Source organism: Trachurus trachurus (assembly GCF_905171665.1).
Source record: "Trachurus trachurus genome assembly, chromosome: 13".
Taxonomy (NCBI): Eukaryota; Metazoa; Chordata; class Actinopteri; order Carangiformes; family Carangidae; genus Trachurus; species Trachurus trachurus.
Genome location: NC_139892.1, coordinates 40,257,070 through 40,269,249, shown reverse-complemented (window position 1 = coordinate 40,269,249; position 12,180 = coordinate 40,257,070). Strand labels below are relative to the sequence as shown.

At 40.5% G+C, this 12,180-nt stretch overlaps 1 protein-coding gene across 1 annotated transcript in view; it reads right to left on the bottom strand.

Annotated features, from left to right (window-relative positions):
• Nucleotides 1-12,180, bottom strand: part of LOC310996399 (uncharacterized protein) — a gene marked incomplete at its 3' end in the record, with an annotated part of 135,227 nt that overhangs the window by 69,767 nt on the left and 53,280 nt on the right. The window contains exons 19-20 of the mRNA XM_083985774.1: nucleotides 10,838-11,011; nucleotides 9,681-9,854 (exon numbers count right to left, since the gene is read on the bottom strand). Of these exons, the coding sequence (XP_083841900.1) occupies nucleotides 9,681-9,854; nucleotides 10,838-11,011 (348 nt within the window). The remainder of the gene's footprint in view (nucleotides 1-9,680; nucleotides 9,855-10,837; nucleotides 11,012-12,180) is intronic.

The following is a 12,180-nucleotide window of genomic DNA, read 5'->3' as shown; positions in this document are numbered from 1 at the left end:
TCTGCTCTTCACACAGATCAGCTGCAACACACTGACTCACTGTGATCAGTCACATCATGTGGAATAAAGCAGCCGTCCTCAGGACCAGTCCTGAGCTCCATCAAACCTGTCCACACATTTTGACTGGACTTGAAGTCAGAGTCCAGAGGAAGCAGAGAAACTGTAGAGCAGAGAGAAGCAGGCTCAGCTCAGAGCACATGGACTCAGACAGGAAGTGAAGCTCCAGCTGCTGGAGACTTTCATTAAGGAGCCACTTTGTGGCTTCATCTGATCTGGAGTCAGCACACACACAGTCTGAAAACAGCTGTTTGACCACACACACATTCAGCCACAAACACTGATTATTACACTGTTCACTACACTCACTTTCTTCTGATTGACAGCTCCAGGCCTCTGGACAGTGAGGTCTCCTCAACACAACAACACATCTCATCAGGACAAGACCAGGATCTCAGAGAGACTGAGCTGATTATTGATCATCAATATCTGACCAGACAGAGACCTGATGGTGCCGCCTGGTTTCTGTCTCTTATTTCCTCCTTGGTTGGAGACGCTGGGAGACGAATGTCTCTGAGCAGTGGACATGCTTTGATTCTTGTTGCTGTGTTGTTATTAGTGTGTCCACACTCAACAGGTGTCTACAGTCTCTGGGACTGTTCAGGTCAAACACTCTGTTGGTTCAGGAGCAGTTCAACCAGCTGCAGCTGAAATGTTTCCTGATACACTCTGAAATAAAGTCTGATCCAAACATCTGGGGAGACTCAGAGCACAGCTGCCAACAGCTGCTTTCATCACTGACATCTCTTCTCCTGAATATGACACAGTGAGTCATGATGAGACAATGAAGTCATCATGAGGAGAAACTCCTGATCCCAGTAGTTCATCACTGTGACTGATGAAAGCTGCACAGCTCATGTTTGAAACACTCTGAGATTTTGTCTTCAGTATAAACTGTGTTGGGACGAGTCAGACTGAGACAGAGGACGTCAGTGGCAGGGGTGGAAAGTAAGGTAACACTTTACAATAAGGTACACAAAATTAGAGTAGTTAATGAGTAACTAATGAAGAACTAATGAGTAGTTAGTGAGGAACTAAGCTACACAAAATTACAGTAGTTACTGAGGAACTAAGCTACACAAAATTACAGTAGTTACTGAGGAACTACTGATTAATTAACTATTAGTTAATGGTCAGTTCTTCAGGAACCCCTGATCAAATTTCAGAGGAGTAGTTACTGAGGAACTATTGAGTAGTTAGTTAGGGAAATGAGATACACAAAATTACAGTAGTTACTGAGGAACTAATGATTAACTAACTATTAGTTAATGGTCAGTTCTTCAGGAACCCCTGATCAAATTTCAGAGGAGTAGTTAATGAGGAACTAATGAGGAACTATTAATGATCAGTTCTTCATTAACTCATGATATAATTTCATAGAAAGTTAATCACAACTTGATGATTAGTGAACTAGTTACTTCATCAGTACAGAATCATTACTCAATAAAATGTCCATAGTTAACCTTTATGACCTAAAGTGACACATAATGAGTGGTTTTTCATTTCTTCATCTTCATCTTTACATTAGTAGTTCCTTAAAAAATCACAGACAGCAGGATTCTTGAGAAGATTTTATTCATTAATTTCAGACCACATACACATCAATATGACCATCCATGTTGCCTTCGAAATAAATATGATAGTTTGTCACATGTTTGGTAGGCTAAATGAATGTATCATGGGGCTGTGTAGTACTGTATACTGATCACACCGTGGTTCACAGTAAAGTTGTTTGAGGTGCACAAAATTTAGAGTGGTTATTTACTATGAAACAAATTTGGAATGAATGAGGAACTCAGTATTAGTTAATGGTGAGTTATTCAGTAACTCCTAATCAAATTACTGAGGAACTAACTATTACTTAATCATTAGTTACCCTTTTTGTGTACCTTAAGGTAAAGTGAGACATCAAAATGAGTAGGTAATGAGTACTGAATCATTACTTAGTCATTAGTTACCCTTTTTGTGTACCTTATAGTAAAGTGAGAAATCAAATTGAGTAGGTAATGAGTACTGAATCATTAGTTACCCTTTTTGTGTACCTTATAGTAAAGTGAGACATCAAAAGGACTAGGTAATGAGTACTGAATCATTAGTTACCCTTTTTGTGTACCTTATAGTAAAGTGAGACATCAAAATGAGTAGGTAATAAGTACTGAATCATTACTGAATCATTAGTTACTATTTTTGTGTAAGGTACACAAACATTACAGTAGTTACTGATGAACTAATGAGGAACCAAAATAATCATTTGCCTCCATGTGCACCAAAATGACATAGAATGTAAAACAACAACAAAAACCTTTGTAACTTACTTGCTTAAAAAAAAAAGTCATTTGTCTTTTATTTTGGAAACAAGATCTTCAATTCCGGTGGCTCACCTGTGCAGCTTTACTGTGAGGAGCAGTGAATTCATTTGACGACGATGAGAGAAGTAATGGACAGAGCAAGGAAGAGCAGAAGCTCCCATCTCAACTATATCAGAGACGTTCTATATCTCAAGGATGAGGATGTGACCGTACAGTATAAGTACATTTTAATGGTATATCTCTCTTTTTTTTAATATATACAAATTCGGTAAGATTGCTCCTCAAATTTACTGTAAGATAACTTTGTCCAAAGTGAATTTAGCCCTCTAAAACCGACCGTAGTTTGGTTAACCGAACGTTACATTGATGCTACGCTTGCACATGTTTTACAAAACATTAAATAACTTATGAACCGTTTATGATAGAGACGAGCTGTGAACAGCATCTGAATCGGGGGGTTATCCACTTTCCGAGGGTCCTTGAATGGTGCCTCTACGACAACACGTGACACTGGAAGAGAAGCTAAACCGAGCATAGCATTGATGCTGAGGTTGCACATTTTTGTCAAAATATTTAATAACTTATGAACCGTATATGATAGAGACGAGTTGTGAACAGCATCTGAATCACTGGATTTTTTGAATGGTGCCTTTATGACAACAAGGGACGATATGCATCATGTAACCACATGGTAAGGGAACAGAGCTAAACCGAGCTAGCATCAATGCAACACTTGAGCATACTTTCATAGAGGCACCATTCAAGGACCCTCGGAAAGCAAAGAATCCCACGATTCAGATGCAGTTAACAGGTTATTTAATGTTTTGTACAACGTGTGCAAGTGTAGCATCAATGCTACATTCTGTTAACCGACCATAGCATCGATGCTATGCTAGGTCACTTTGGAGAAAGTTAGCATAGTAAAATTTGAGGAGTCATCTTACACATCTTCCAAAAAAAAAAAAAAGACAGATACCATTAAAATATCACTGTACGGTCACACACTCATCCTCGAGATATCGTCGAAATGGGATTTTCCTTCTTTTGCTTTTCCCTGCATGGTCCATTGCTTCTCTTGTGGCATGGTCAATTGCTTCTCTTGTGCCAAGTGAATTCACTGCTCCTCACAGTAAAGGTGCACAGGAAATGATGATCTCGTTTCCAAAATAAAAGACAAATGACACTTTGTAAATGACCTTTAATATGATAAGAACATTACTTCATTTGTTGTTATTGTGTTTATTTATTTAGTTTCTGAACATTAGTCAAGGTCAGGGCTTTATTTCTTATATATTAAGCCGACGTTATATTCAGTGCTTTTATTTTGAAAGCGTCTCGCCGAGACCTCATAAACTTCCGGTGCTACGGATTTTACCGGCAGTGTGTCTGCAAGGCCAGAGTGTCTTCAATGCTAAAAGTGTGCCTAACTTACATGAAACGCCCTAGCACCTGGCTAATAAGGGGCACAAGGTTTGTTTTTGTTACCTTTTCATGTTATATTTATGTCCGGCTCGAGTTTGGTCGCCGTTGATAGTCTCATGTATGGAACATGTTGTGGTTAGCGGTAGCTATTAGCATTGGCCAGCTCGGCTTAGTTAGCTTAGTTTAGCTCCATCTCACTTCAATACATTGAAGTGAGATGAAGCTAAGCTAACTCGTTGATTGTTTTATTAATGCAACAGGACTGTTTTGTCTGTTTGATGTGAGGTCTGGTAAGGTTAAAAACAGTTTATTGGATTAAAAACAAACGGTTAAAAATATTTATTTCATGGTAATACAGCACTCCATTTGGATATTGTCTTTTGATTAAATAGATAAAAAGGGAGTCAACTTACATGATTGTTTATGTGATAAAAGCAGTTAAAAATAATTTCATTTATGTAAAAGGAAAGGTAACTGTATTTTATTTTCTTCTCATAGCTCTTACGGTGTGTCTGCAACTGAATACGGTCCATGGAATGAAGGAATGTGAACCATCAGTTTCATCATTTGTGACCATCATTTAGCTGGGGACGCTACACACTTGTTATTTTTTATTAGGCTATTATTAAAACAAGAAAGCTACAATGGTTTTTCTTTTCTTTTCTTTCTCTTTTTATTTTTATTTTTATTTTTTTTTACATTCTATCATATTTTCTTGTGTGTGGACATAAAAAAAATGTTATTTTGGTGTACCTGTGCAGGTAAAATCTTATTTTGGTGCCCGTGAAGACAAAAGTTATTTTGGTGCACATAGAGGCAAATGATTATTTTGGTTCTTCATTAGTTCATCAGTAACTACTGTAATGTTTGTGTACCTTACACAAAAATAGTAACTAATGACTAGGTAATGATTCAGTACTTATTACCTACTCATATTGATGTCTCACTTTACTATAAGGTGCATAAAAAGAGTAACTAATGATTCAGTACTCATTACCTAGTCATTTTGATGTCTCACTTTACTATAAGGTACACGAAAAGGGTAACTAATGATTCAGTAATGATTCAGTACTCATTACCTACTCATTTTGATGTCTCACTTTACTATAAGGTACACAAAAAGGGTAACTAATGATTCAGTACTCATTACCTAGTCATTTTGATGTCTCACTTTACTATAAGGTACACAAAAAGGGTAACTAATGATTCAGTACTCATTACCTACTCATTTTGATGTCTCACTTTACCTTAAGGTACACAAAAAGGGTAACTAATGATTAATTAATAGTTAGTTCCTCAGTAATTTGATTAGGAGTTACTGAAGAACTCACCATTAACTAATAGTGAGTTCCTCATTCATTCCAAATTTGTTTCATAGTAAATAACTACTCAAACACCTTTACTGTGAACCACGGTGTGATCAGTATACAGTACTACACAGCCCCATGATACATTCATTTAGCCTACCAAACATGTGACAAACTATCATATTTATTTCGAAGGCAACATGGATGGTCATATTGATGTGTATGTGGTCTGAAATTAATGAATAAAATCTTCTAAAGAATCCTGCTGTCTGTGATTTTTTAAGGAACTACTAATGTAAAGATGAAGATGAAGAAATGAAAAACCACTCATTATGTGTCACTTTAGGTCATAAAGGTTAACTACTGGACATGTTACTGAGTAATGATTCTGTACTGATGAAGTAACTAGTTCACTAATCATCAAGTTGTGATTAACTATCTATGAAATTTGATCATGAGTTAATGAAGAACTGATCATTAATAGTTCCTCATTAGTTCCTCAGTAACTACTCCTCTGAAATTTGATCAGCGGTTCCTGAAGAACTGACCATTAACTAATAGTTAGTTAATCATTAGTTCCTCAGTAACTACTCTAATTTTGTGTATCTCAGTTCCCTAACTAACTACTCATTAGTTCCTCAGTAACTACTCCTCTGAAATTTGATCAGGGGTTCCTGAAGAACTGACCATTAACTAATAGTTAATTAATCAGTAGTTCCTCAGTAACTACTGTAATTTTGTGTAGCTTAGTTCCTCAGTAACTACTGTAATTTTGTGTAGCTTAGTTCCTCACTAACTACTCATTAGTTCCTCATTAGTTACTCATTAGTTACTCATTAACTACTCTAATTTTGTGTACCTTAGTGTAAAGTGTTACCGAAAGTAACGAGTTACATTTACTCTCCTTACTGTAATTAAGTAGCTTTTTTGTGTATTTGTACTTTTTTGAGTAATTTTTAAAATCAGTACTTTTACTTTTACTTGAGTACATATTTTTTGAAGAAATTTACTTAGTTACTAACTAACTTACTAAGTTACATTTGAAATAGCTTCCGTTACAAAGTAAAAAATATATGAACTTGCACTGTGTCTGTGTGGGTTGTCAAAAGTAGCTACGCCGCTGCCGCCTCTCTCTCTCTCTCTCTCTCTCTCTCTCTCTCTCTCTCTCTCTCTCTCCCTCCCTTCACAGACGCACACAGCAGCAGCAGCAGGTAGCTAGGCACACGTACCCCCCCCCCCCCCCCCCCCCCCCCCCTCACCGCTACGTGAGTTAGTGCATAACAGGGCTTGTCGCTATGTTGTCGTCTTAATATTAGCCATTAGCCGCAGCTAGCGGTTAAAAGCTGACGTCAATGATTAAAGACAACGTTATCAGGCATGTCCATCTATTCAGCTACGTTTACAGTGACCAAACGTCCTCTTTTGACCAGACATGTCCACTTTTCACGTCCTGTCCGTGGCGTCCGTTTTTTTTTTTTTTTTAATGAACTCATGAACATGTCCGGCTGTGTTCGGTAACGGGACCGCTGACCCTGCCAGATTAAATGACTAGACAGTAGACACACCGGGGCTGAAGGCCGGACCGGTCCTACTCCTACCGGCCCGTTGAGTTAAATGTAGGAGCCCAGTCAGATCCATGGCCATTAATAAGCCATGGGTGTCTCCAGAGCTAAAACAACTTCTTAATCAGAAAAAATGCCTGTTTAAGTCAGGGGGAAGCAAGGAAAAGAAGAAGGAGGTACAGAGGCAGATTAAAGCCATGATCAGACAGTGTAAAGCAGCATACAAAGACAGAGTAGAGAGTTTTTTTTAAATCTGATAGCAGAAGAGCATGGATGGGCTTACAAACAATCACAGGGTACAAACCTAAGAAGCAGGTTCTGCAGAGGGGTTGAGGATGCACTACTGACTCTGGTGAATAACATCTATGAGCACCTTGAAGGTGCAAATAACTTGGCTAAAGTGGTGTATGTAGATTTTAGTAGTGCTTTCAATACAATTCAATCGCATTTGTTAGTGAACAAATTAATGGATCTCAGTGTAAACTCTAAAATTATTTTGTGGATCTATGATTTTCTGACCAATCGTAGTCAGCGAGTGAGGTTTAATTCAGCTCTCTCATCACCAAAGATCATCAACACCGGTGCTCCTCAAGGGTGTGTTTTGTCCCCTGTGTTATTTGTTTTATACACAAATAATTGTCAAGCAGCCTCTTCTGAGCATACGTTTTTTAAATATGCAGACGACACAGCCTTAGTCGGATTTTTAAAATCTGGAAGAGCATCTGTGGAGGGTTTTGATAGGGAGATAGAGGGTTTTATGCAGTGGTGCTCAGACCACTTCTTGGAGGTCAATGCCAAAAAAACTAAAGAGATGGTAATTGACTTTAGTAAAAGAAAGATAAGTGTCCCCCCTTCTAACATAGATGGTGAGCAAATCCAGAGGGTCTCTACCTATAAATATCTAGGAGTTGAAATAGATGACCAACTTAAATTCAGCGATCTAGCAACAAGTAAGTCCAGGAAGCTACAGCAGAGGCTGTTCTTCCTTAGAAGGTTGAACTATCTCAGGATAGACCGACGTATCCTCCAAATGTTCTATAAAACTGTCCTGCAGAGCGTTCTTACCTTTGGCCTCCTCTGTACTTTTGGTAATATGCATGTTCGGGATCAAGCTAAATTGCAGCGTATGATCAAGACAGCCAGTAGGATCATTGGGATCGATCAGGCATCGGCAACCCAACTGTACAGGGAGCTGATCTTAAAAAAGGCTGAACAAATCATGAATTATCACAGGCACCCTCTCCATCTAAGGTTTCGAAGGAGTGGTAGGCCAGGGGGCAGAATCCTCCAGCAAAAAATTAGGACTGTGAGATACAGCAATTCCTTCGTGCCAACAGCAATTAGAATGCTCAATAGCAGATAATGTGAACTCACTTGTATGCCTGTATGCACTTCTGTTGTTTTTCTGTCTTTGTTTTTTTAAATGTTTGTATGTTTGTATTTATTTTAACTACTTCTTTTTATCTATCTGACATGGGCCGTGCAATGACCATATGAATTTCCTCTATGAGGATAATAAAGTTAAACTTGAACTTGAACTTGAACTTGGTATTGAGTATCGAATATTTTTCTTAATAACGATATTGAGTTGAAAGTTTTAGTATCATGATCGTGACAACCTTGGGCCAGTAGTGGCTCTGGACAACTGCAGTGAAAAAAAAAGGAACTAAGTAACTTCTACTCTGAGTAAATTTTAAATGAGCTACTTTTTACTTTTACTTGAGTAGATTTTGACACCAGTACTTTTACTTTTACTTGAGTAAAATTTCATCAAGGTAAAAGTACTTTTACTAGTAGATTTATTTGGTACTCTTTCCACCCCTGGTCAGTGGAGTGGGCGGAGCTTCACTGTGGCCTACACCACCTCTGGATATGGTCTGAGTGATGGGATCTGATGTCATCAATGCACGGATAGGGATGGGAATTGATAAGATTTTTACGATTCCAATTCCATTTTCGATTCTGCTTAACGATTCGATTCTTTATCAATTCTCATTTGGAAAAAAAGGACAACAAACTTTGTTCACGTTTGTACTAGGGTTGCCCCCAAATAGTCGACCAAGCATTATCGACCAAAAAGTAATTTGTCGACCTAAATTTCAACATTTGGAAGCATGGCTTGTCAAAATTAAGTCAAAATCAATATGACTGAACCATTTTTTTCTCTACACGGCAGGTCCCTGCGGCAGCGATATCGCTGTTTTGAGCAACTTGCCAACTTTTCAGATGTTGTTACAGACGTGTCTGGTTTGGAGACGTGAAAGCATGAGGCGATCACTGCTGTTTTCAACGAGCAGCTGGTGTTACCGTGAGCCCCGTCCCAAAGCACTCACTGGCAGTCAGGCGGAGCTGCAGTCAGAGACCCACACCGCTCCACGCCGCTGACCACACACCACCAGCCTCAGCTCAGTCACTCACCACATCTACCGTGTTTATAGTGATAAACAGGCACACTGCCTGTAATTAAACCCGACCGCCGTGTTGGACTCACCAGCATTAATTCACAGAGCGACCGCGGCAAGAAAAAAAAAAAGGACTGGAATTGATTTGCCAATTTTGCAAACGATTCCAAGGAATTGAAACACTGGGAACCGATTCTCAACAAGAACCGGTTTTCGATTCCCATCCCTATGCATGGATCACCTGAGACAGATGTTAATACCAGGTGTGACCAGGTGTGACAGGGGCCATAGAAAATGTTCCAGCTCCTCCTCCTCTCTATCAGACAGTGTGTGTGGCTGCAGCAGCCTCTCGATACCTGAGAGAGTCCAGTCTCCAGTCTGGATCCTCCAGTCCAGCAGACAGCAGCTTCACTCCTGAGGCTCCTGGATGGTTGTGGCTCAGGTCCAGCTCTCTCAGATGGGAGGGGTTGGAGCTCAGAGCTGAGGCCAGAGAAGCACAGCCTTCCTCTGTGACCAGACATCCTGACAGACTGAACACACACAACAACACACAGGAACCCTCTGTCAACACCTGCTGCTGTGTTCAAGTGGCATCACATAAACAGCTGGATGGATCCTCACCCGAGAGTCTCCAGTCTACAGTGTGGACTCTCCAGTCCAGCAGACAGCAGCTTCACTCCTGAGTCCTGCAGGTTGTTGTTACTCAGGTCCAGGTGTCTCAGACTAGAGGACTGGGAGCTGAGAACTGAGGACAGAGCTTCACAGCTTCTCTCTGAGAGGTTACAGCCGCTCAATCTGAAGAGGATTTCAAGGAAAAACACTCACATACTCAATATGAAGGAAATAACAGGTTAGAATCATAAATACACAACAACAATTTCAACACAAACCTGAGAGTTTACAGTGTTTCTTACTCAACATGTTCTAGTTTGTATAAATAGATTTATAGATAGATTTGACTATAAACTGTGACTGTGATGGTACCATTCCAATATTCTCCGGTCCACGATTTCATTTGTAATGACTGACGGATGTTTTTTCAGTCAATGATTCAAAATGATCATCTGGCGACCGCAGTACCGACCGCTCCTCCCGCACCGCTTTATGTGAAATGACGGACAGGATAAGGAAGAGGATAAGGAAGTACCGGGACGTGGAATCACGTGAGTTCGGTGCTTTGTGACGTCAAGCTGCACAGCACTTCCAATTCCCACGTTTGGAGACACTATCTCAAAAAGTGTAGCAATCAATTTAGGGAGTGAACAGACTTTTTTCACCTCCAGGCGTCATAGAAAGGCCACGGGAACACATAGAACCACTACAAAACCAGTAGAAAGTGGATTTTGCATAATATGGGCCCTTTAAATAAATAATCAGCTGTTGTTTTTAAGTAGAACCTCCTTCTACCTCCATCACCAGCCTCTAATCACTGCCACTAACAAACTATATGAATTAATGAACTAAAAATGTTGAGACTGAGAAAATATTTTACCACTTAAACAATGAGTCATATTCTGCTGAAAGTGAAGAACCAGGTAAAACTGTCATAAAACCTGAGCAGTGTTCACTCTGGTGACAGTGAACGCTGCTCAGGTTCATCATTTATAAACTGATTCATTCAGTTCAACGTTCACTAAAAACATGAACATGTCCAATGAAGCACAGCCTTCCTCTGTGACCAGACATCCTGAACACACACAACAACACACAGGAACCCTCTGTCAACACCTGCTGCTGTGTTCAAGTGGCATCAGATAAACAGCTGGATGGATCCTCACCTGAGAGTCTCCAGTCTACAGTGTGGACTCTTCAGTCCAGCAGACAGCAGCTTCACTCCTGAGTCCTGCAGGTTGTTGCTACTCAGGTCCAGGTGTCTCAGACTAGAGGACTGGGAGCTGAGGACTGAGGACAGAGCTTCACAGCTTCTCTCTGAGAGGTCACAGCCGCTCAGTCTGAAGAGATGATCATTGGGAATTAAAGAAGAAAGGAATTAAATATCTGTCCTGTTGAAAGACAGAAGGGTTTTTATATAATGATGAATATATCCAACTATCTCTACACTTACAGAGCTTTGTTGGAGGCTTTCCCTTTGACCACTGGCAGCAGCCTCAGAAGAGCCTCCTCTGAAGGAGAGTATTTCTTCAGGTCAAACTCGTCCAGATCTTCTTCTGATGACAGTAAGATGAAGACCAGAGCCGACCATTGAGCAGGAGACAGTTCATCTGTGGAGAGACGTCCTGATGTCAGGGACTGTTGGATCTGCTCCACTAGAGAACGATCATTCAGTTCATTCAGACAGTGGAACAGGTTGATGCTTTTCTCTGCAGAGGGAGTCTCTTCAATTTTCTTCTTGATGTACTGGACTGTTTCCTGATTGGACCGTGAGTCACTTCCTGTCTGTGTCATCAGACCTCGTAGGAGATTCTGATTGGTCCCCTGTGAAAGACCCAGGAGGAAGCGGAGGAACAAGTCCAGGTGTCCATTTGGACTCTGTAAGGCCTCGTCCACAGCGCTCTGGTAGAAGTTTGTCTCTGCAGATTTGACTCCTGTTGTTTCAGTCTTCTTGGAAGTTGTTTGTTGTTGTGACATCAGGTTGAGTCCAGAGTTGATGAAGGTCAGATTGACATGAAGAGCAGCCAGAAACTCCTGAACACTCAGATGGACGAAGCAGAACACCTTGTCCTGGTACAGGCCGCTCTCCTCTTTAAAGATCTGTGTGAACACTCCTGAGTACACTGAGGCTGCTCTGATATCGATGCCACACTCTGTCAGGTCTGAGTCATAGAAGATCAGGTTTCCTTTCTGCAGCTGCTCAAAAGCCAGTTTTCCCAGAGTCTCAATCATCTTCCTGCTCTCTGGACTCCAGTGTGGATCTGTCTCAGCTCCTCCATCATACTTGACCTTCTTCAGTTTTAGATGAACCACCAGGAAGTGGATGTACATCTCAGTCAGGGTCTTGGGCAGCACTCCTCCCTCTCTGGTCTTCAACAGCTCCTCCAGAACTGTAGCAGTGATCCAGCAGAAGACTGGGATGTGGCACATGATGTGGAGGCTTTGTGATGTCTTGATGTAGGAGATGATCTCTCTGGCCTGCTCCTCATCTCTGAACCTCTTCCTGAAG